We start from the raw sequence: 18751 nt of genomic DNA, 5'->3' as shown, positions 1-18751 counted from the left end.
TCGATCAATCTTGAGCTGGTTAGATTTGAATGGAAAGAAGAGAAGGCTTGGAATTGGAAAAGAGAGGGAATCATACTCGATTGCATCGTGCCATCTGAAAACAAATTGTCCGTGCCTTATTAGTAGACGTCAACCCCTTCCAATCCCCCAGAACCGTCTGCAATTTCTATTTCCATTTTGCAAACTCATACTCTGGATCTGGAAAGCCCCATGTCAGCCTGTTAATTAGATGGAGCAGACACTCTCATTGAATGCATTGTATGTTTCACTTCAATTGACTCTAATTGACTCTAGTGATAATGCACCGTAGACTTCAGCCATTGGCACAGAAATTCTTACCACTCAATAAACGAATGAAAGGCTTGTAAAGGAATGGAACTGTCATAAAAATGATTTTATTCGCATTTGCATCATAATGTGAATATACGGGGTATATAGCGAAACAAAAGAATCCGGGGCGAGACCCCGAAGGGCTGTATCGACAAATCAAACAAGATAAGAGCCGTAATTGTATTGGTCCAGGATTTGATGATGCGGAGCAACATAATAACCCTGATAAGGATGATTCTCAATTGAGAAATCACTCGAATCCAAAAGTGGATTAGTGATCCTAGAGAATTCAGAGTCCCCGTGAATCGGTAATGCAGAGTCCAGATCATAAAAGCTGTTATGCATTTGTGCAGGGTCTACAGTCTGCGGATGCGACCAGTTCCAATGGCGTTTCAATCGGTCTTTGAATGATTCAGAACGCCAGTGAGTCTCCTTGGTGATCATATCCAATATGCCCAGGACTTCTTCTTGCGAGTCTCGAGCTTCTAGCGACTCTGCAGCGATTGCTAGGCATTGAATCGATATATTTGGCATATCTCGGGCTTTGAGGTTGGTAGCAAGACCGCATATCTCGTATGCGTGGGCTTGCTGCATTTTCTTCATTTCGATATGGAGTGAGGATGCCATGGGATGAGCCCTGGCTAAAACTATGCAAGCCGTGTGATAAAAGAATTGAGAGATAATTGCCGATCGCTTGAGGAGCCTGTTTACTTGGTCAGTCAAATATCAAATTCTGGCTTAGGTAGAAACGTACCAGATCTTCGGGAATGGCGACTTAGATTCGGCATGCCATGGCTGTATATTGCTAAGAGGCTTCATAGATCGTGGTATGGAATTGGCCCACTGCTCACACCAAGCATTATAATGGTTCCATTCCTGCACTGCGTCGTTGAACTGGGTGTTTTGAGAGGGATCATTCAATGATTGTAGATGTTGCGTGGAGACTCGAAAGTTTGCAATTTTTGCACAAATATAGATGATGCGGTGGAGCCATTGATCATCGTTCTTCCAGAATGGCTGCACCTGTTCCATATGCATATCGACTCCCCATGTATCGGGGTTCCAAGACAGGGGGCATATATAGTTTAGACAATGAAGGACTTCCATGCTCACACTAATCCAGAAACAGGATCCGCCTAGACTAGGTGTCTTCGCCGTCCACCCACATTCGCGTATCAAGGCCCTCGACCCGGAAGTATGCTTTGTGAGCGGCTGTGAAGACATCATTTCATAAATACCAAGAACTAGTGCAGCTGTCGCACATAAGACCGAATCACGATTCGGGTCTTGGACCGCATACAATAGATCATGATTGGCCGCTTCGTAGTGATGGAGTACCTTTTCCGCCCCGTAAGAGGGGTCCATACGAAAAGCCTGCCGAGCGCCACAAGCCACAAGCGCCTTAAGCAGCATAGGCTCGTCAATGGCAAGCAATGGGAGAACTTGTGTAAACTGAAAAGGAAATTGTCAATGTAGTTCACATATAAATATTAGTAAGGTGCAGGAACCTACATGTCTCATTGAATCCATCGAGTCTATCCACGGGCCGACCTCTTCCACAAACAATTGTAAAAGGAAACTTTGCTCTGGATCAGTGAGCGATGCAGAGCTATAATGTTTCATTGCCAATTTTTGAGCGAAATGTGAAGTCCCATGAGGAAGCAGTTCGTCACCAGGCACAAGATGAGCATCATGCCACGTATCCGGCCCCAACAGGAAATCCGTTGTTGCAGAATGCGGAATATCGAATCCAGATGGATCAAACGAATGCGCGACCGATTGGAAAAGACTCGCCAACTGATCGGACCCAATCAAATTCAAGGCTTCCTGCTGGATCTGTCGTCTCTCTTGAATGGGACTGTCTGGTTGCGGTGGGGGGTATCGTTCAAAGCCTCCAACATACTCAGATGCGATAATGCGCGAGTCATCACGAAAAGTTAGCTTTGCGCCATGCGCACGCGTGATAATATGCGGAGGTTCAACCGTCTGGATATCAATGAAATTCAACCGAACGCCGCGCCGGCATATCCTATCCGACTTGCGACAATTTAAGCATCGACCCAAGGCCTCATCGCACTTCAAGTGCCTTTCGCGACAAGTAAGACAGCCTGTACGCGTCCTCTTTGCTTTTGTATCTGCGATCTCGGAGGATTTCTTGCGATTTGCGCTGGAGGGGCGGGGCGAATTATCCTTCTGGCTTTTAGGCGTCCTCGCCCTGGGGTCTTCTCCGGGTGATTGCGACTTTGACAGCGATTTTGCCTGTGCACGAGTCGTGAGGTTCATTTTGTTCGCGGGAATACTAGTATCTAGTCTTGGATGTATTCCTGGCTTCGTCTCAGTCCCCCGCACGCACTGGTGCTGATAACTGCCGAGACGATAAGATATTTCTTAAACCAAATCTCCTTGCCGTTGTCACTCGAATGGCCATGTTCACTGCCAGCGCATAAATGATAATATCAGACTAAGCGATGACGACACTCTAGCAGCTGACCAGATCTTCTTGATCCGTATAGCTTTAAACGTTTCTGAGGCTATCGTCGGGCCGGGCAAACAGGCAGGCAAGCGCAGGAGGGGTACGCAAAAAATCCGAAGATCTGTGTTAAAATAGTGACGTCAGCCTACGGTGTAGGATAAGCGATGAGTGAAACAAACCTCCGGTGGACTGCCTAGACAATGCAGCCTCCAATCTCGTCGTCACGAGGCTCAAGCAGTGGTTGCCGAAGATTGAAAATCAGTGCGGAGTGAACGCGGAGTTCACAAGCAAGAATAAGTGGAGCCCGTTCCAGACCGAACCCACTTTGTGTTTCTACGTACTCCTCATGAAATGGGAAGGCATTTGAAATGTATCTTGATTCTAAATGTGACACGCTAGAACAACACTGATTTAAATTGGTCATACATCCTGAAATTTTTGAAAAAGAATCTTTTATGCCTTGTGTCCTAACCGGGGCAATCGAAGCCGGAGGTGTAGACACAGCATGATGGCTCCCCAGACTGCCGCAGAAAAGAAAGTGAACCGAAGGGCAATAGAGTACGATCCAATTACTATCTTTAATTAGCGTTGATAACAGTCTGAAGGTTAGAATGGGACTTACCTTGCTCTCGATGCACCGGATCCAAGTCACCAATACTGCTGATAGACTTGCGCACAAGACCGATGATATCTCCCTTGTTTCCGCCGGTGACCTTATGCTGGAGCGTATAGTACAGGACGTTTTGGAAGATCCAACTACTAATCGAAACACCCAAAACGGAGCCGAGGTTACGCGCCAGCCCCAGAGTCGTAGTAGCCACTGCCTGATCAGCATGGTCGCTGGTGGCGAGAATAGAGACCATAAGACTGGGAAAAGTAAATCCCTGACCAAGGCTACTAAAAGAAACACAGAACATGGCAAGTGTCTGGGGTGTGTCAACGTTCATCAGGCCAGCTAGGCATCCGCCCAATAGCATACAAATGCCGCCAATGATGATAGTCGGTTTCATTCTCCGCAACCAAGTGATAAAAAAGCCGGTGCCAACACTGGAAAGAGTCACAGCGATAGATGCAGCCACGAGCCGAAATCCAGAATCCGTTGGGCTAGCCAGCTTGACGGCCTGGAAATACAACGGTGCGTTGAACATCATGGTATTGACGGACATGGCCCCAAAAAAGTTGCCAAAAATAATACTTGCACGAGGATTCTTGGATAGCAATTCTGTTGGCAGGACTGGAAGGGGCACGTTCCGCTCGTACCGGACTAGAATGATAGCCAGAACAACCGATGCAAGCAACGAGCCGATGATCACCGGGTGCTTCCAAGGGAAGACATTTCCTCCTAGATTCAATCCCATGATCAAAGCAGTTACCGATAGAACCAGGAATAGAGAGCCGGTCAGGTCAACACCGCGAAGCACCTGTAGTAGTGTCTTGCGGTCAGATCCTTCCCGCTTCACTCCAAGATCCGCCGGAACCATGACGGCGGACAAGACGAAATAAACAAAGATACAAGGTAGTTGGATGAGGAATGCATTTCGCCAGCCTATTTTATCACAAAGAAACCCACCAAAGGCGAGACCCAAACAACTACCAGTGCCCAGACACAAGTTGATGTACGATTGGTAGATACCGCGATATTCGATGCGAACAAGGTCACTTGATATGATCTGGCCCATGGAGAATACACCGCCAGCACCAAGACCGCAAAGAGCCCGAGCAGCGATGAAGCTGCCAATGCTTTGAGCGAGGCCGCACCATGCGGTAGTGCAGAAGAATACAGCGATGGAAAATAGGTAGACTGGCTTACGGCCTAATGTATCTGAGACGCGACCAAAAAGGGGCATGAATGCCGTCGAAGTAAGCAGGAAGGCGGTCGACAGCCATGAAGCCGCATTTGCGGCGTGAAAATAGGACGTGATCACAGGATGACTCGAGGCCATCAAAGTCGAATCAAAGAAGCCAATCACATACCCAAGCATGATACCGCTGAAAATCAGCCAGAAACGGGTGGGCGAGACATCGATGAATCGCGCAGCATAGCTCTCATCCTCTTCCTCAATGCTATCGGCGTCAGTAGAGGCATTGCTTCTCTTGACCGAGCGGATGGACGGAAGCTTGTCTGGATTTGGTTCAATATCCAGGACCTGGGAAGTTGATTGGACTCGTGACAAAATGGGGAAAAGTGCCTCATCGTCGACTTCTGTGGTGAATGAACTGCTTTCCACATCGTGTGTATGGTGGGTAACGCTGTGATACTGCGAGTTTTGATGGCTGTGATTATCTCGCAGGAGTGGAGTGGCCTCAGACGATGGCCCTGTCCGGTCGCCCATGATGAGATTTAATGGCGCGAGCGTTGAAGTCACAGTGATTTACTAGAATGAAGATGTGGAGGACAAAGGCGATGCTCGGACAGCACAGGCGGTAACACTCTGCCGAGCATGCGGAAAAACAGATCGTAGCGGGGCCGCGCTGAGCAAAACAGATCGTAGCGGGGTCGAGCTGAGCTTACAAAGACCCAGATAGAGGGCTTGCTCACTACACAGTCCTAATTTTAGTTTGTATAGTATGTGAAGAAAATTTCCCCTCTCAATTTGTATTTCCAATCAACCCCTAGCGCAGAAAATCTTAGCGGCGAACCTTGTTAAGGTGATTGGGTCCGGAACGTTTAGATGGGATCGGGAGCCGCAGTAACAGTAACACGGGGCTCGTGCTCATTCTCCCCTTTCCAATTGCCTTTATTTCTTGCGCACCATTAGCATCTATTACACTTGCAGCCTCATATTTCAAAGCTCCGTCAGATATACCAATGCGCGCTCCTCTTCGGATTGCTATTCTGGAATGCGATCCCCCGCTCCGGAATACCCATCGCCAATACAACGGGTATAGAGAGGTGTTTCAAGCACTATTGGACAGCAGTGTAAAGACATTGAACCAACCTGATCAATTGATCCCAGAAAATGCATTAGAAATTTCCGGGTGGGATATCTACCGCAGCCAGAAATATCCCAAATTGGAGGATATCGATGCCGTGCTTCTCACCGGGTCAAGTTCGTGTACCCATCACGATCAGTACACCAGACATGCTAATATACAAAATTAAATGAAACAGAATTCAGTTCAGTTGATGATGAGCCGTGGATCAACCGTCTGCTGGAATTCCTGCAGCAAGTCTTAGCACAAGATCGGGTTCGTATTGTCGCAGCTTGCTTCGGACACCAGATTGTTGGCCGTGCGCTAGGAGCCAAGGTCGGACGACATGAGCAAGGCTGGGAGATAGCTGTGTGTGAGATAGACTTAACAGATAAGGGCAAGGAAGTGTTTGGGTTGGAAAAGATTGTATGTGCTCCAGGGCTATTGTTGGACGGCAGTAATCAACATCATTTGATTACACATGGGCTGACTATCCAACAAATAGCGAGTTCAGGAATCACACAAGGATGTTGTTCTTAGCTGTCCAACTGGTGTTACTGTCTTGGGCTCCACTCCACATTGCGAGGTTCAGGTTTTGTATGCTCCGCGCCGCCTTCTTACCGTTCAAGGTCACCCGGAATACAACGAAGAGGCTTTGGTAGAAATCATTAGCCATATGGCCCGGAAAGGTATTCTCGATGAGCGTCAAGCACAGGAAGCCTTAAGCAGGGCGGGAAAGGAGCATGACGGGGTTGCGATCGGGGCGGCCTTCCTGCGGTTCCTACTGGAGGAGTAAAGATGGGAAAGTGCATCGATAAGGCGTGTTGAAGACTCGCAGACGCGCTCGAAATCAGTTTCACCACTTCACTCTCTTTTATTATCTCCTGACACAGTATTATTGTCTATGGAATTAGATCTTCTGTTCCCCTCTGATACTCCCGGAAGATACGCAAGTTTCTCTCATTCACATCTTGTATCCACTGAATGGTCCTAGGATCATCATCGGGCCCTGGCTCATAATACTCGAGGCCACATTCAGCCTGCACGTGTGCACTAGTTTTCGCCACTAGGTATGATGGCCAATGCTTCGCATGGTGTCCCCTAATATGTATCTTCTCCAGCCCCTGTATTCTCGCCAAAGCACGTATGACGAGAACGTCGTCACCCAGCCCTCTCTCTACTGCCCCTCTCTTGAGCTTCCAGGGGAATTCGTGGTTTGGGTTTCATGCAACTCTAATATATTTGAGAGTAACGGTTTCCTGAGATAAGGCATTGAGTAAGGTTAACCACGGTAAAATTTCAGCCTTCCATGGTATCCACATGTACAACGACCTCACCCATTTGAGATTTAAAGGACCAATCTGGGTCATAAATCGGAACATCTGGTCGGGCTGTCTGAAATTGAACACATTCGAATAAATTACCGGAACCGCCTCACGGTGGATCTGCCAACATGTTCGCAGTATTGCCGGTTCCATTGTTCGATGTTGTGGATCTTTCCTCATTGATAGCATGACCATCAATTGGCATGTATTCCCAACCGGCCACGCTGGGTTATCTTCACGAGTAGATCGGCCAATGAGAAGAAGGTCATATATCTGTAGTCGAATTTCGGCGGGCAAATTTAAAAGCGAGGTTTTTGGATTGATTTCGTCGGTTGTTGGTAATCGAATGGTAGCTTGAGGATCCCGGCGGCACAATGTAGGTGTGCTGCTATTGATCGAGGATGATTTCGTTTTGGAGAGGTCGAGGCCAAAGCACGCCTTTGCAGGATCTTCTTTCAAAAGGTATCGCCATTCTGGGGGCAGTTAAACGTACTGTTTTAGCTCTCAGAGCAGCCTAGAAACCTGGAAATGTTCGTTATTTGTGAATGACAATCACTGGATGAGCGACGAGGAGCAGGGTCGTCAACCAGGGCGGGGTGACGACGTGATAAATAGACATGATAGTTTATACCTACACCAAAGAGTCAATATAGTGTAACCCAAGATGCATATCCCAGAGGGTTTACGGGTTCGTGCAACATCTCCGCATGCAACGTTGACCTTGGAAAATTGGCGGGTAAGAAATATTAACAAAGTTTAAAGCAGGCGAGCTTGGATATCACATTAGAGTAAAGGAGTAGCTACTTTGATATGCCCAGCAAAATATCTTAGCTAAAAAGCTCCTTTACGCCACGCCCAAAATGCATGTCGTGATCCATAGGAGGGCTCCAGGCACCTCCTTTCATGCAAGTAATCAAAACGCCTCCCCGCCAAGTTGGCTAGCTGATCCATGTGGCAATGCATGTATGACAAAAAAAAATTACACACCAGATGCTTCATGCTAACGCTATCACAATGCAAGTTGATCGCTTCAGACAAAGATAGAAATCTAAGAGTGCGCACAGAAAAGGACAGCGGGAGTAGCTGTATATGGGAAAACAGTCCCGAGCCAGCTAAACTGGCTGATGTTTTGAAAGGCGACCGCTGCGGCGGGGTCCCTGCCGAGTCGTCTCCGATTGCTCAGAGTCGGCCTCGCTAAGGACCTCTGTCTGTGTCTTCTGTGCTTCTGCGGCTTTCTCCGCATCTGCTTTCATCTGTCAAAGAGAATGTCAGTATTGTTGAGTTTCAAATTCCTCTTATCAAAAGAACTAACCCGCAGGTTGAGTGAGACGACCTCGTTCTGGTCGTCTCGAAATGAGATACCTACGCCCAGCGTGAGATTAGAAACGAGTCGCTTTTTGGGACGACCCCGTCGCACAGCTGGGCGTGAGTCCTCCGAGTCGTCGCTGTCGTCAGCAGAACGCTTGCTGCCCGTGCTGAAGGGCGATGACGAGCGTGATACCTGCAAGTTTGACTTGAAGCTGGGACCGGGGACGAACTTCTTCTCATTTTCATTCGTTTCACCAAGGAGAGCTGAGAATGCCCGATCGATGTCACCGCGGCATCTCTGAAGCATGTTTCTAATGGTTTCTTGATCGTATCGACCGCCGAAAGCATCTTGAATGGTCTGGATATCCCACGGAGGGGAAAGATCGACAGCCAAACCAGAATCCTTGGAGTGTACGGATGTGTTGGTAGATTGTGTGTCATTGGTATAGATGGAAGTAGAGGAGGGGGAGGAAGAAAGATTCTGATTTGGGTGAGGGTTGTTGTCCTCATCATCTAGGATGTGCTCGGTGTCGATGGCAACATCCTTGACATCGGGCGAACCAAATGAAGCTTCCTCTTTCAAGCCTCCCTCTTTTAGAGACGTGGCTAGGGGCTCAATGCACACCGACTTAGCCAGAAGCCCTGCGTGGTTGCCACCCATAACTCGCACTGACGAATAGTGCTTGAAATCCTGCTATCGGTCAGTGACAGCTCGACAAGGTCCTTTTGAGATATGTACTCACGTGAAAGGCTACATGAATGACGTCCCGGTGATCTTCCGGCATGGCATGGACATCCCGGAACGTTTGGACGCCATCCATGGTGTATACATTTATGTCCACCTTGAATGCCTGGCAGAATGCTTGCAGATGCTCCGAGCTTCCCCACTCTCCGTTCTTACGAGTCAAAGCAACCATTTCCTCGAACCGCCGCTCTTTATCCTCTTCGGATGGAGCTGATACATCGGCTGAACGCGTCGCATATGCGGAGGCGGTGGCTCGTTTGGGGCGGCGTCGCTCGCCACCCTGGGCAACAACAAACTGCATAAAGTATTTCTTATTGTCGGCAATATGGGATGCAAGAATATGGCGAATTTCGTCCGCGTGGTCAAATGTACCCTTCAATTGATCGGAAAGGGAATAGTAGAGGCAATTCCCTACGTTTGACGCGTCAGAAACAACATTTTTTAAGTCTTGGAGCTTGGGGCTCATCAAGGAAAGCTTCTAAATCATAATTATAGTGTATCTTACCATCTCCTTGTGTGGGCAAGGCGAATAGACCGCGCTCCCTTAAACTAGGCATCTCTAAGCTTGTGCGGTCCATGGCCTTTGATTGACAGATGACGGGAGCATCTTCAGGCTGATCCAGCAGCAAGGAGGCGGAATTGGGATATGAAGGAGAAGTGGTGTCTAGTACGCATGACTCTGGGGTAGAATTTGGGTGTTGTTGTTGGTGACCCGTAAGTATGGGCACAATTCTGCCACCGTGTGTGAGCAAGGACATTTTGACAGGAGCCCTGCTCGGGTCGAGGCCGGCATTAATGGTAATGTTTGATATTGAAGCGTTTACTCCATGAATGTTAAGAGGAAAAGAACAAAGAAAAAAAAAAAGTGAGACCAAAGTAGATCAGAAAAAGTTAACCCGCAGAGTGAATGGGCCCTGCGGGTGCGATGGATTTGGAAAAAGGAATTCCAACTTGGCCCAGAGTTGAGTGCCGAGTTGGGGGCGGTGAATACCTTTGTTCCCCATGATTGGGCCACACGTGAGATGTTGCCTACTATGACATCGGTGATCTCGAGGCCATGCCTGTCTTGCTTTCTGCCCTATTCAAGGGTTCAATGGCTCTGAATTTCATCCTACAGAGTTGATTATTTATTTTCTGTTTTATGTTCAATATTGGTTGAAGCTTAAGGCAAAGATGATCAATACGAAGGATCAAATGTGAATTGTGATTCATTCACTTCAAGGGACGCAGTGGAGCCCCGAGGGATGGAGAACGGGTCTTTACGGAGAAAGACTTTTTTGCGTCCAGCCGCTTTCAAAAAACTATGCAATAAAAGTTCCTGGCGTAAGAGATGTCTAGGAGCTCAAAGAAGCTTAATAAGTCTTTGTTCCTTCGTTTGGTGCGATCATTAACGCACCTTTCAACCTTGTCAGCTCCGCACCCTTGGAGGGTGCGGAGTCGTATTGAATTTTGTTTATGGCCCGTATTGCGGCTGTCTCCACATAAAAAACTTTTAGCGCGTTTCTTGTTTTTAACACTTTTCATTGAACGAGCTGTACACCGCCCTTTCCGCCGCCACTCAGAATAGAAAACCACGAACTGGTTTGACCCCAACGATACCCCAAGAATTACACCGAGCGTAGCCCCATTTCTCTTATCAAATAGATTGTCGATAACGGAGATTACTATCATCTTTACTCCTCACCCCGCTCGCATTCTCCATGGGCCCAAGTTGTTGACTCAAATCTGGGAGTAAAGTATTTATCTCTTGCACTTGACTTCAGTTACTTTTGCTCATTCTTTTTCCCAATCTATTTATATCATTAGCGCGACTCGAGCAATTCGACAGGTCGTATCCAAAATGTCGAACAATATTGTGATTTTGGGGTAAGGATGGATCCCTTACACTGGGTAAAGGCAAGGGTTTTAATATGTCTTGACGTGCTGACATCAATCAGAGCTGGTGTCACGGGTTTGACAACCGCTTACCTGTTGTCCCAAGACCCCGCAAACAAAATTACTGTTATTGCAAAGCATATGCCGGGAGACTATGACATCGAGTATGCTTCTCCATGGGCGGGGGCCAACTACATGCCGTAAGTTTACTCGGTCAGTATTTCATTGGTGACTTTGTCCTCAAATAGTATACAGGGTCGGCAAAGAGGGTAGCAATCATCAAGCGTGGGAGTCGGCCACTTGGCCCGCCCTGCAGGAATTGTGCAAGAAATACCCCGAGGCAGGAATTCATTTTCGAGGTATGATAAAAGGGAGATTTCCTTACCAGAAATTTGATCTAATCAACTATCAGATTCGTTGATCTATAACCGCAAGAAGGATCAAGAGTCTGCCACAGGCCAATGGTTCTCGGAATTGGTGCAGCCTAATCCATGGTATAAGGATGTCGTTCCTAATGTACGTAAGACCCAGCCTGTTTCTTCTCAAATGCATATGCTGATCATCTACTCTGAAGTTCGAGGCAATTCCCGAGAGTCATTTGGCGCCAGGTATTGACAATGCTCAGAAGTTCACATCTGTCTGCATCAACACGGCAGTCTATCTACCATGGCTTGTCGGTCAGTGTGTGAAAGCCGGCGCAGTCTTCAAGAGAGCCATAGTCAAACATATTTCCGAGGCGGCCAATGCGCACCACTCTGGCCAAAAGACTGACGTCGTTGTGAATTGCACCGGCCTGGCATCGAAAACTCTAGGAGGAGTTGTCGATGACAAGATGTACCCAGCCAGAGGTCAGATCGTTGTAGTCCGAAATGACCCCGGCGAAATGGTTTCTGTGTCTGGAACCGACGATGGAGAGGATGAGGCGCTATATATCATGACCCGTGCTGCAGGTCAGGTTCAAAGAGGAATCCCCTATGCAGAGAACAAAGGCTAACATGTCTCTAGGTGGTGGCACAATTCTTGGAGGGTCCTATCAGAAGCACAATTGGGACGGTCTGCCTGATCCGAACCTTGCGAACCGAATTATGAAGCGAGCAATCGCCATTTGCCCCAAGCTTGTTAAAGAGGGAGAGGGAATCGAGGGACTTAGCATTATTCGTCATGGCGTTGGTTTGCGACCCCTCCGTGATGGTGGCCCTCGTGTTGAGAAAGATCAGGTTGACGGTGTGAAAATTGTTCACAATTATGGTCATGGTGGATTTGGTTACCAAGCTTCGTTCGGCTGTGCAGCAGATGCAGTGTCCCTGGTCAAGGAGGTCTTGCAGAGCAAGAAGCATTCTAAGCTCTGATATAGTTAGAGTGATAAACTATGAAGTGAACAGCCCAGTTCACCATAATTACTATTCCTGGTTAACCGAGGCTCGGTAATTAAGCTTTAAACCTTGGTTGTCCTACTTCTATTGGCAATACCCTCCCTTATGCAAGTGTGACGTCAAGATTCATTGATAGCATATATCCCTTTTGTCCATAAGTCAACTACCCCAACTTGATCTAATTGCTTCCTAGACTTACTGATTTATTTGGCTGTTCGAAATGGTGTCATCCACTAACAGCACCTCCTCGGACGACTACGAAGATGAGATTACATCACCCATTCAATCCGTGATTTCGGAGTTTGGTCAGCCACCGTTGGCTGGGACAATCATAACCAATCAGGCGCACTTAGATGCGAGCCCCGACACGGTGCTCGCAATGGTGCTAGATGTTATTGTCAAGTCACGTCCTATCTCGCATAATCTGGCTGAAAAGACTATCAACCATCTACTCGAGGAGGGCTATCACCATATCGACATACTTGCCACAACCACATGGGAGGAACGCACAAAGGTACTAAGAGAAGGGGGGTATAATCGGTATCGAGAACAATGTGCCACTTATCTGGGTTCGCTTTCAGATATTGTGGCAAATAAATATGGTAGGTGGCGCTTGAATCTTGGACCTGGGTTGTATGGGATACTGAAATATGGCATACTAGATGGGGACCTAAACAATCTGCTGCACGCTGCACATGGGGATCGAGAAAAGGTTCGCACCCTGATGAAGGAGTTCAAAGGGGTAGGAGACTTGGGAGTGGAACTATTCCTCAATAATGTGCAGAGCATCTGGCCATCAATTGCGCCTTTCCTCGATTCACGTAGCCTACAGACGGCTGAAGAGATTGGCATCGGCGGAGACTTGAATGCTATCTATGGGACCTTAGGCGAGAAGCCCGAGGAGATGAGCGTGCTTGCCAATGGTCTATCGACCGTGCGCCTTGAGAAGAAGAAAATCTAGCGTGAACGAGGAACTGCGGATAAGCGTTGGCTGCCGTGCTCCAAGAACATTCATCATGTATACTCAAATCCCAAGAGCTCTGATTCTCTGGAGGCACTATCATTTTGGGTTTGTCCGTTTCAGCTGCCTTGGCTAGGCACTAAAAGAAAACATGTAGTTTCATTAGGCATCACATATTTCTTCCACGTCACCTGAACTCCTAAATATCACACCTGCCTAGTAACCAAAGTAATTGGCAGTGATTGACATTGATTCCAATGTAGATCTTGCCCATACAGGGGCAAAAGGATAGGGCTCGACCACGCTATTTTCAGCCCCTCACGTGATCTGCCCAATGCGCGCTGAATCAGCCACGGGTGGCTTGGCAAGACCCGCTGCTTGCGACAGCACAGCTGCTCTCGCTCTCCACGCTTCTCAATCCCCTGTTCTATCTCCTTCCCACTAAAGTGCCGTCTTGGCTTTTCTCTGATCTCTTCTCTCCATACACCTGCGCGATTGCTCCCTTGGACCCATTTTAGGTATGATCTTGGCTTTCCAGCCTCTCCACTCCCCGGAAACCTGTCTGTGCCACTTCCGACACAAACAAAGAACAATCATGCCGGCTGGCCCGACACTAATAAAAGACTAGTGAACTCACGAACCACTTGATCCATCTTACCTGTCTCCTTCACTACCGTTCAAGACATCTACCTAGTCACCAAGATCTCGAGACCCTGACGATCATTGGATACCCAATCTGAAACGTCATCAAAATGGACTTCTCAAACATCTTGTATGTGCTGGTCCTTTCGAAACTAGCTTTGCGATGGCGGAGCTCCCATTCGACCTCGAATGGAAGCTTGAGAATATAGCATCAATGCGGTCATACTAACAACTCGCCAGTCGTCTCGTCAACATCGTGGTGGGTGTGATCATGGTGCTGGGTGGCATTAGCCAGTTCTTCCCAACCTCCATGAGCTCCATCATCGTCGGAGTATATGTGATCATCTTCGGTGTTGGTATGACGTCCTCACTTGTAATATCAGAAAGTCTAAGTCGTGCTAATATTTTGGCTCAGTTGTCGCCGGTCTGGAGTTCATGCCCAACGTCCCCGACTATGCCTACCGTTACGCCTCGTTCCTGTTCTCCTTCCTGGGCCGTGGTATCTGTAAGTTATGATTGGTCGCTTTCCTGGCATGCGACTTCTCAACTAACCCTCGTCACTAGTTTACATCTTCGTCGGCTCCATCCTGTTGCACGACATGGTGCTGCGTTATATTGCCGGCTCTCTCGTTGGTCTCATCGGTGTTGGCTACCTCGTCCTCGAGTTCATTCCATCCATCGAGCCCCCTTCGAACATGCGCGAATCGGACCAGGGTTGGGGTGCTGAGCAGGTCTAAAGGCGCTCTGGCGCAACAAGCATTGAAGTGTCATTTCTACCCACGAAGTGACGGCATGGATAATGGAGAGTTACCACGCTCTCTGCAATTCATGGAAAGTGCATAGTTGTCAGCGTTGGATTTCTCGCAATGCGTTATATGATGGATGAACGTTGCCATGACAATACAGGTGTTTTCTCGGTCCTTGTTGAAGAGCGGCTGGACTCGGGATGATCGGTTTGTCGCGGATGAAGAGGGTGCCTTCTCTCTTTCTTTTACCTTTTTCCTTTTGCAGTTTGAATTTGTTTAATTGAGATACCTGTGGATCCAACTCTGGATGCGACTCCATTTGGGAAGATACTGTACTATAGTTGAATGTGGCTAGACCATGGCGACATCAAATTGACCAGCTACGGGCCCTATGATATATACAGTCAAACTCTATTGTGCATGTATCGAGTGGATAGGGAGGCTTGAGTGGAGCTGTATTAGATTAAAATAGCACCAGTATCACTATTTGCAAGGGCGTTTGCTAACTAGTGGATCAATAGCCTCGCTTTGCCAGGCCACTCCGTTTGCGATACGTCACCTGATTTATACCTCTAGGGATTTATATCCTCGGGAGGTTCTCAGGGGCTATAACACCACGGCACCTGGCATTGATGGACAGGTCTGAGCACTGCCGGACAGAATAAGCTTAGACCTCGTGGACAAGGGCACATGTACAACCCTCCTTTAAGCCCAGATCGTATCCTTTGCCATGCGAGTCATAAAGTACGAACCGTGCGACCCGATCTGCGCAGGGGACCGGTCCCAAGAAGGAATTAACGTCATTCTAGCCCTGCAGAGTAAAAAACCTCGCTTGAATTTTGAATTTTTAAGTATTAGTAAAACGAAACAGCGTGGCCTCATACCGGATGGAACCCGCCACTGCCGAGAACCAACGAAATCGACGAGATTGTTGCTTACACGGAGCGGAAAGTCGGCTCCGCCAATGACAGCGCATCTAAATATGCTTGCCTACGCTTTGGCCCGCCCACACCTCGCTCGGGAAGGGGAATTCCCACTGTATTTCGCCCCCCTAAACTTCATCAGGAATCGGTGGAGTCTGCGCTTTCGATCTGGGGAGTGACAGTGTTGGAAGGGGCTTATCGGCGATCAGAGATTTTCGGCAATTGGCAGGGGAAAAAAAAGCAATATGCAAATCATGAAAAAGTGACAGGTGAGAGTGTAGAAGGACGAGTAGTCAAAAGCCCAGAGATTAGATGAGATAGCGAAAATGCGATTAGACTGATATGATAGTCTCCGTCGATCCCCCCTTCGTAGATCGATAAACCCAAACTCCCCGTAATCCCCTTTGCTCGATAAGCCCAGGCTTCTCGATCTTCTCTTCTATTCACATCCACTATCCACTTCAATTCGTCTTTTCTTTTTGTCTCCCTCTCGTCCGTTCTGCCTTCGGTCCTCCCTTTCGCATTCCTTCCCTCCCGTTCCCCTACCGTGTGATCACCATCCTGCAGGACCCTAACCAACTCGGTCTAATCCAAGTTGTCTAGCCTCCTGCACCATCTTCGAACGACTTTCCCCTCCCCCAGGACGCCAAGTCAGCCCAGCCTGCTGCGCTGTCAGCTGTCGCAATCGCCATCACCTGACCGTTCCGGACTACTGGGTCGCCACATTCTTGGATGATATCGGGTTCTTGGGTGCCTCGTTGATTAAAAAACCATTGTTCGATCCTGGTCGCCTCAGGTGCCCCTCCAACGCAAACACCATTCTCCCTCGCCCTATCTCTCACCGGCGGCTCGAAGCCCTGCATTCTCTCTCCCGCTTGCTTAACGCCGAGCACCTTGACCGACATTTGCCCTTTGTTCTATCTGGGTGATACGGTGAATTTTGCTTCCGACTGTGGTACCACATAACCCTTTCATTCAGTCGATCCATTTTCTTTTCTCACTTTCGCCGATTCGTATCCTGGTCTCTTAGCGCTCCGGAATCGGGGGCCCCTTCAGATTATCCCCCATTCCTTGGAGTCGAAGAATCACGTTCCTGGGCGAAAACAAGTGGTTATGCTAGCATCCATTCCAATGGAACCGGTGCGCTCTCTCCCCCGGAACACTAGTGTTCCCATGCGCCAACCCTCGGCGGAAGATCTGGACGCTGCCCAGCAGTTGGTTTCGTCCGCACAGGCAGGCCGTGAACATTTGGCAGATCAATATGGAGACACCTCAATAAAATTGTCTGGAAGCCCTCCAGTGCACCACGGGCCTGGATCGGCGTCGGGGCTGTCCGAGGGTCGATCAGAACAGGAAAGGACTTCTCCACGGGGCCAAAAAGATACGTCTTTTCTGGGACATTCATGCAGGTACGTTTCTTGTCAAAACGGACGTTATCTCGTGTAGATACTGATATGATTTAGCAATTGTGGAACAAAAAGCACTCCCCTCTGGAGACGATCTCCAACGGGAGCCATGATTTGCAATGCCTGTGGTCTTTACCTGAAAGCTCGCAACGTCGCTCGTCCTACAAAACGAAATCGCGTCCAACAGACCCTTGACGGTCCTGAAAGCAAACCCCCCACTGCTCCTCACGAACATACAACAACATCAGAAGGCGGTTGCAAGGGCTCTTGTCCTGGTGGTGGAAGCTGCAACGGCACCGGTGGCGCAGAGGGTTGTGATGGTTGTCCCGCATACAACAATCGCATTTACAAATCTGCTCCTCGGGGGGGTCCTCATTCTTCTTGGGGTCGCACTTCAACCCCTGATGCCGGACAAACGCCTCCTCCGCCCGTCGCTGAGGCTCCGGCGAAGAACACTGCTGTTGATAGCAATGGAACATTGGTTGCGTGCCAGAACTGTGGGACAACTGTGACTCCACTGTGGCGACGAGATGAGCAGGGTCATCCTATTTGCAATGCCTGTGGTAGGTCCAATCTTGAATTGCTCTTATCTATGTTATCTAACAGAAGAACAGGCCTATACTATAAGCTCCACGGCTGCTACCGTCCCACAACCATGAAGAAGTCGATCATCAAGCGTCGGAAGCGCGTCGTTCCAGCCCTACGAGATCAGTCCCCCACTGCTGCGACTCAGTCCTCCAATGGCTCATCGGCCTCCCCCGAAGCGTCCCCAGCGGCTTTGTCTCACGTACAGGAAGATCATTATCGATATATGAGCAATGAGCCTGATCATTATAGTGGAATATCCGGACGAGGTCTACATGAAGATGCACCGCGGCCCTTGCCCTTTGCTCCACCTCCAGTGGATTTCACCGGCTATGTTAGCTCTGCTCCCATGCATCACCACCAATTTCCCAAGCTTCTCGAGCCCGAGCGATTGGGTCATTCGCCCGTTCAATTCGCGCGACGATCTGCGTCTCCTAATTCCCTTGCGCTTCCTAAGAAACGCACTTTGGCTGAGACATCGGAAACACTTCCACCCACACTTGGAGCTGGTTCAAATCAATTGCCACCCATTATGTCCTCGACCAATCCTTCCCCTCCGGGTCGCCTGAGCTCAATCTCATCCATTTTGAACCAGACGGAACGTCGTGATGACTCTCGTGTGGACCTCTCGCCTATGGGTCGGCCCCAGCCCTACCAAGCACCTATGCATTCGGCACCTCACCCGCCGCAACATTTACCCGGAATCTCTTCTTTTTCGGACCACCCACCGGGTGAACGCCGTGCCATGTTGGAGCGGGAAGCCGAATTGATGCGCGAGGCACTGCGCGCTAAGGAGCGAGAATTGGCCCAGATGGGTCGGTAATACATCAGCTCCAACGAGTGATGAAACGAAACTAATGAGATTTTACATTTTGGGTTTGGGGTGGAGGTTCCTCCACATGATGCGGCGCAAATGCTCGGAGATTTGCGCAAGATACCACTGACTTTTGCTGGGAATATGGATCCCTCACTGTTCTATTACCTTTCTTTAAAAAAAGTTCTGGAAGACGAATTGTACGCTACAATGGATTGCTCCTTTAATAAACAGTTCCCCTGCGATTTCAACCTTTCTTTCTTAACATGAAGCGTTCGGCCCGAACCGAAAAATACCTATGTCATCATGACTTGCAAGCCATCCATCCGAAA

General features: G+C 48.7%; 9 protein-coding genes across 9 annotated transcripts; 5 read left to right on the top strand and 4 right to left on the bottom strand.

Moving 5' to 3' along the window:
* Positions 1-486: 486 nt before the first annotated feature.
* N7484_009611 (Zn(II)2Cys6 transcription factor) lies at positions 487-2613 on the bottom strand (the record flags this gene model as incomplete). Its single annotated transcript, XM_057119998.1, has 3 exons — positions 487-1033; positions 1085-1782; positions 1843-2613. The coding sequence occupies 3 exons, from the start codon at positions 2611-2613 to the stop codon at positions 487-489; spliced, it is 2016 nt and encodes a 671-aa protein (XP_056969553.1).
* A 643-nt stretch (positions 2614-3256) lies between these two features.
* On the bottom strand, positions 3257-5136 carry N7484_009610 (putative MFS multidrug transporter; the record flags this gene model as incomplete). Its single annotated transcript, XM_057119997.1, has 2 exons — positions 3257-3375; positions 3426-5136. The coding sequence occupies 2 exons, from the start codon at positions 5134-5136 to the stop codon at positions 3257-3259; spliced, it is 1830 nt and encodes a 609-aa protein (XP_056969552.1).
* A 476-nt stretch (positions 5137-5612) lies between these two features.
* N7484_009609 (type 1 glutamine amidotransferase) lies at positions 5613-6512 on the top strand (the record flags this gene model as incomplete). The annotated part of the gene is made up of 3 exons (XM_057119996.1): positions 5613-5853; positions 5916-6142; positions 6222-6512. The coding sequence occupies 3 exons, from the start codon at positions 5613-5615 to the stop codon at positions 6510-6512; spliced, it is 759 nt and encodes a 252-aa protein (XP_056969551.1).
* A 1641-nt stretch (positions 6513-8153) lies between these two features.
* Positions 8154-9852, bottom strand: N7484_009608 (uncharacterized protein; the record flags this gene model as incomplete). The annotated part of the gene is made up of 4 exons (XM_057119995.1): positions 8154-8294; positions 8354-9040; positions 9093-9505; positions 9600-9852. The coding sequence occupies 4 exons, from the start codon at positions 9850-9852 to the stop codon at positions 8154-8156; spliced, it is 1494 nt and encodes a 497-aa protein (XP_056969550.1).
* Positions 9853-10934: 1082 nt separating this feature from the next.
* N7484_009607 (FAD-dependent oxidoreductase) lies at positions 10935-12318 on the top strand (the record flags this gene model as incomplete). The annotated part of the gene is made up of 6 exons (XM_057119994.1): positions 10935-10960; positions 11032-11169; positions 11225-11328; positions 11382-11485; positions 11544-11919; positions 11975-12318. The coding sequence occupies 6 exons, from the start codon at positions 10935-10937 to the stop codon at positions 12316-12318; spliced, it is 1092 nt and encodes a 363-aa protein (XP_056969549.1).
* A 244-nt stretch (positions 12319-12562) lies between these two features.
* Positions 12563-13303, top strand: N7484_009606 (uncharacterized protein; the record flags this gene model as incomplete). Its single annotated transcript, XM_057119993.1, has 2 exons — positions 12563-12944; positions 13005-13303. The coding sequence occupies 2 exons, from the start codon at positions 12563-12565 to the stop codon at positions 13301-13303; spliced, it is 681 nt and encodes a 226-aa protein (XP_056969548.1).
* A 752-nt stretch (positions 13304-14055) lies between these two features.
* Positions 14056-14682, top strand: N7484_009605 (TVP15 family protein; the record flags this gene model as incomplete). Its single annotated transcript, XM_057119992.1, has 4 exons — positions 14056-14075; positions 14186-14301; positions 14361-14450; positions 14510-14682. 4 exons carry the CDS (start codon positions 14056-14058, stop codon positions 14680-14682), a joined length of 399 nt encoding a protein of 132 aa, XP_056969547.1.
* A 1531-nt stretch (positions 14683-16213) lies between these two features.
* N7484_009604 (uncharacterized protein) lies at positions 16214-16519 on the bottom strand (the record flags this gene model as incomplete). The annotated part of the gene is made up of 1 exon (XM_057119991.1): positions 16214-16519. One exon carries the CDS (start codon positions 16517-16519, stop codon positions 16214-16216), a length of 306 nt encoding a protein of 101 aa, XP_056969546.1.
* Positions 16520-16745: 226 nt separating this feature from the next.
* sreA (siderophore transcription factor SreA) lies at positions 16746-18428 on the top strand (the record flags this gene model as incomplete). Its single annotated transcript, XM_057119990.1, has 3 exons — positions 16746-17023; positions 17078-17583; positions 17635-18428. The coding sequence occupies 3 exons, from the start codon at positions 16746-16748 to the stop codon at positions 18426-18428; spliced, it is 1578 nt and encodes a 525-aa protein (XP_056969545.1).
* Between the last annotated feature and the right edge of the window lie 323 nt (positions 18429-18751).

The sequence above is a fragment of the Penicillium longicatenatum genome (assembly GCF_028827895.1).
Source record: "Penicillium longicatenatum strain IBT 33135 chromosome Unknown contig_6_segment0_segment0, whole genome shotgun sequence".
Classification (NCBI taxonomy): Eukaryota; Fungi; Ascomycota; class Eurotiomycetes; order Eurotiales; family Aspergillaceae; genus Penicillium; species Penicillium longicatenatum.
Note: the sequence above shows the minus strand (reverse complement) of the source record. Positions and strands in the feature narration are given on the sequence as shown.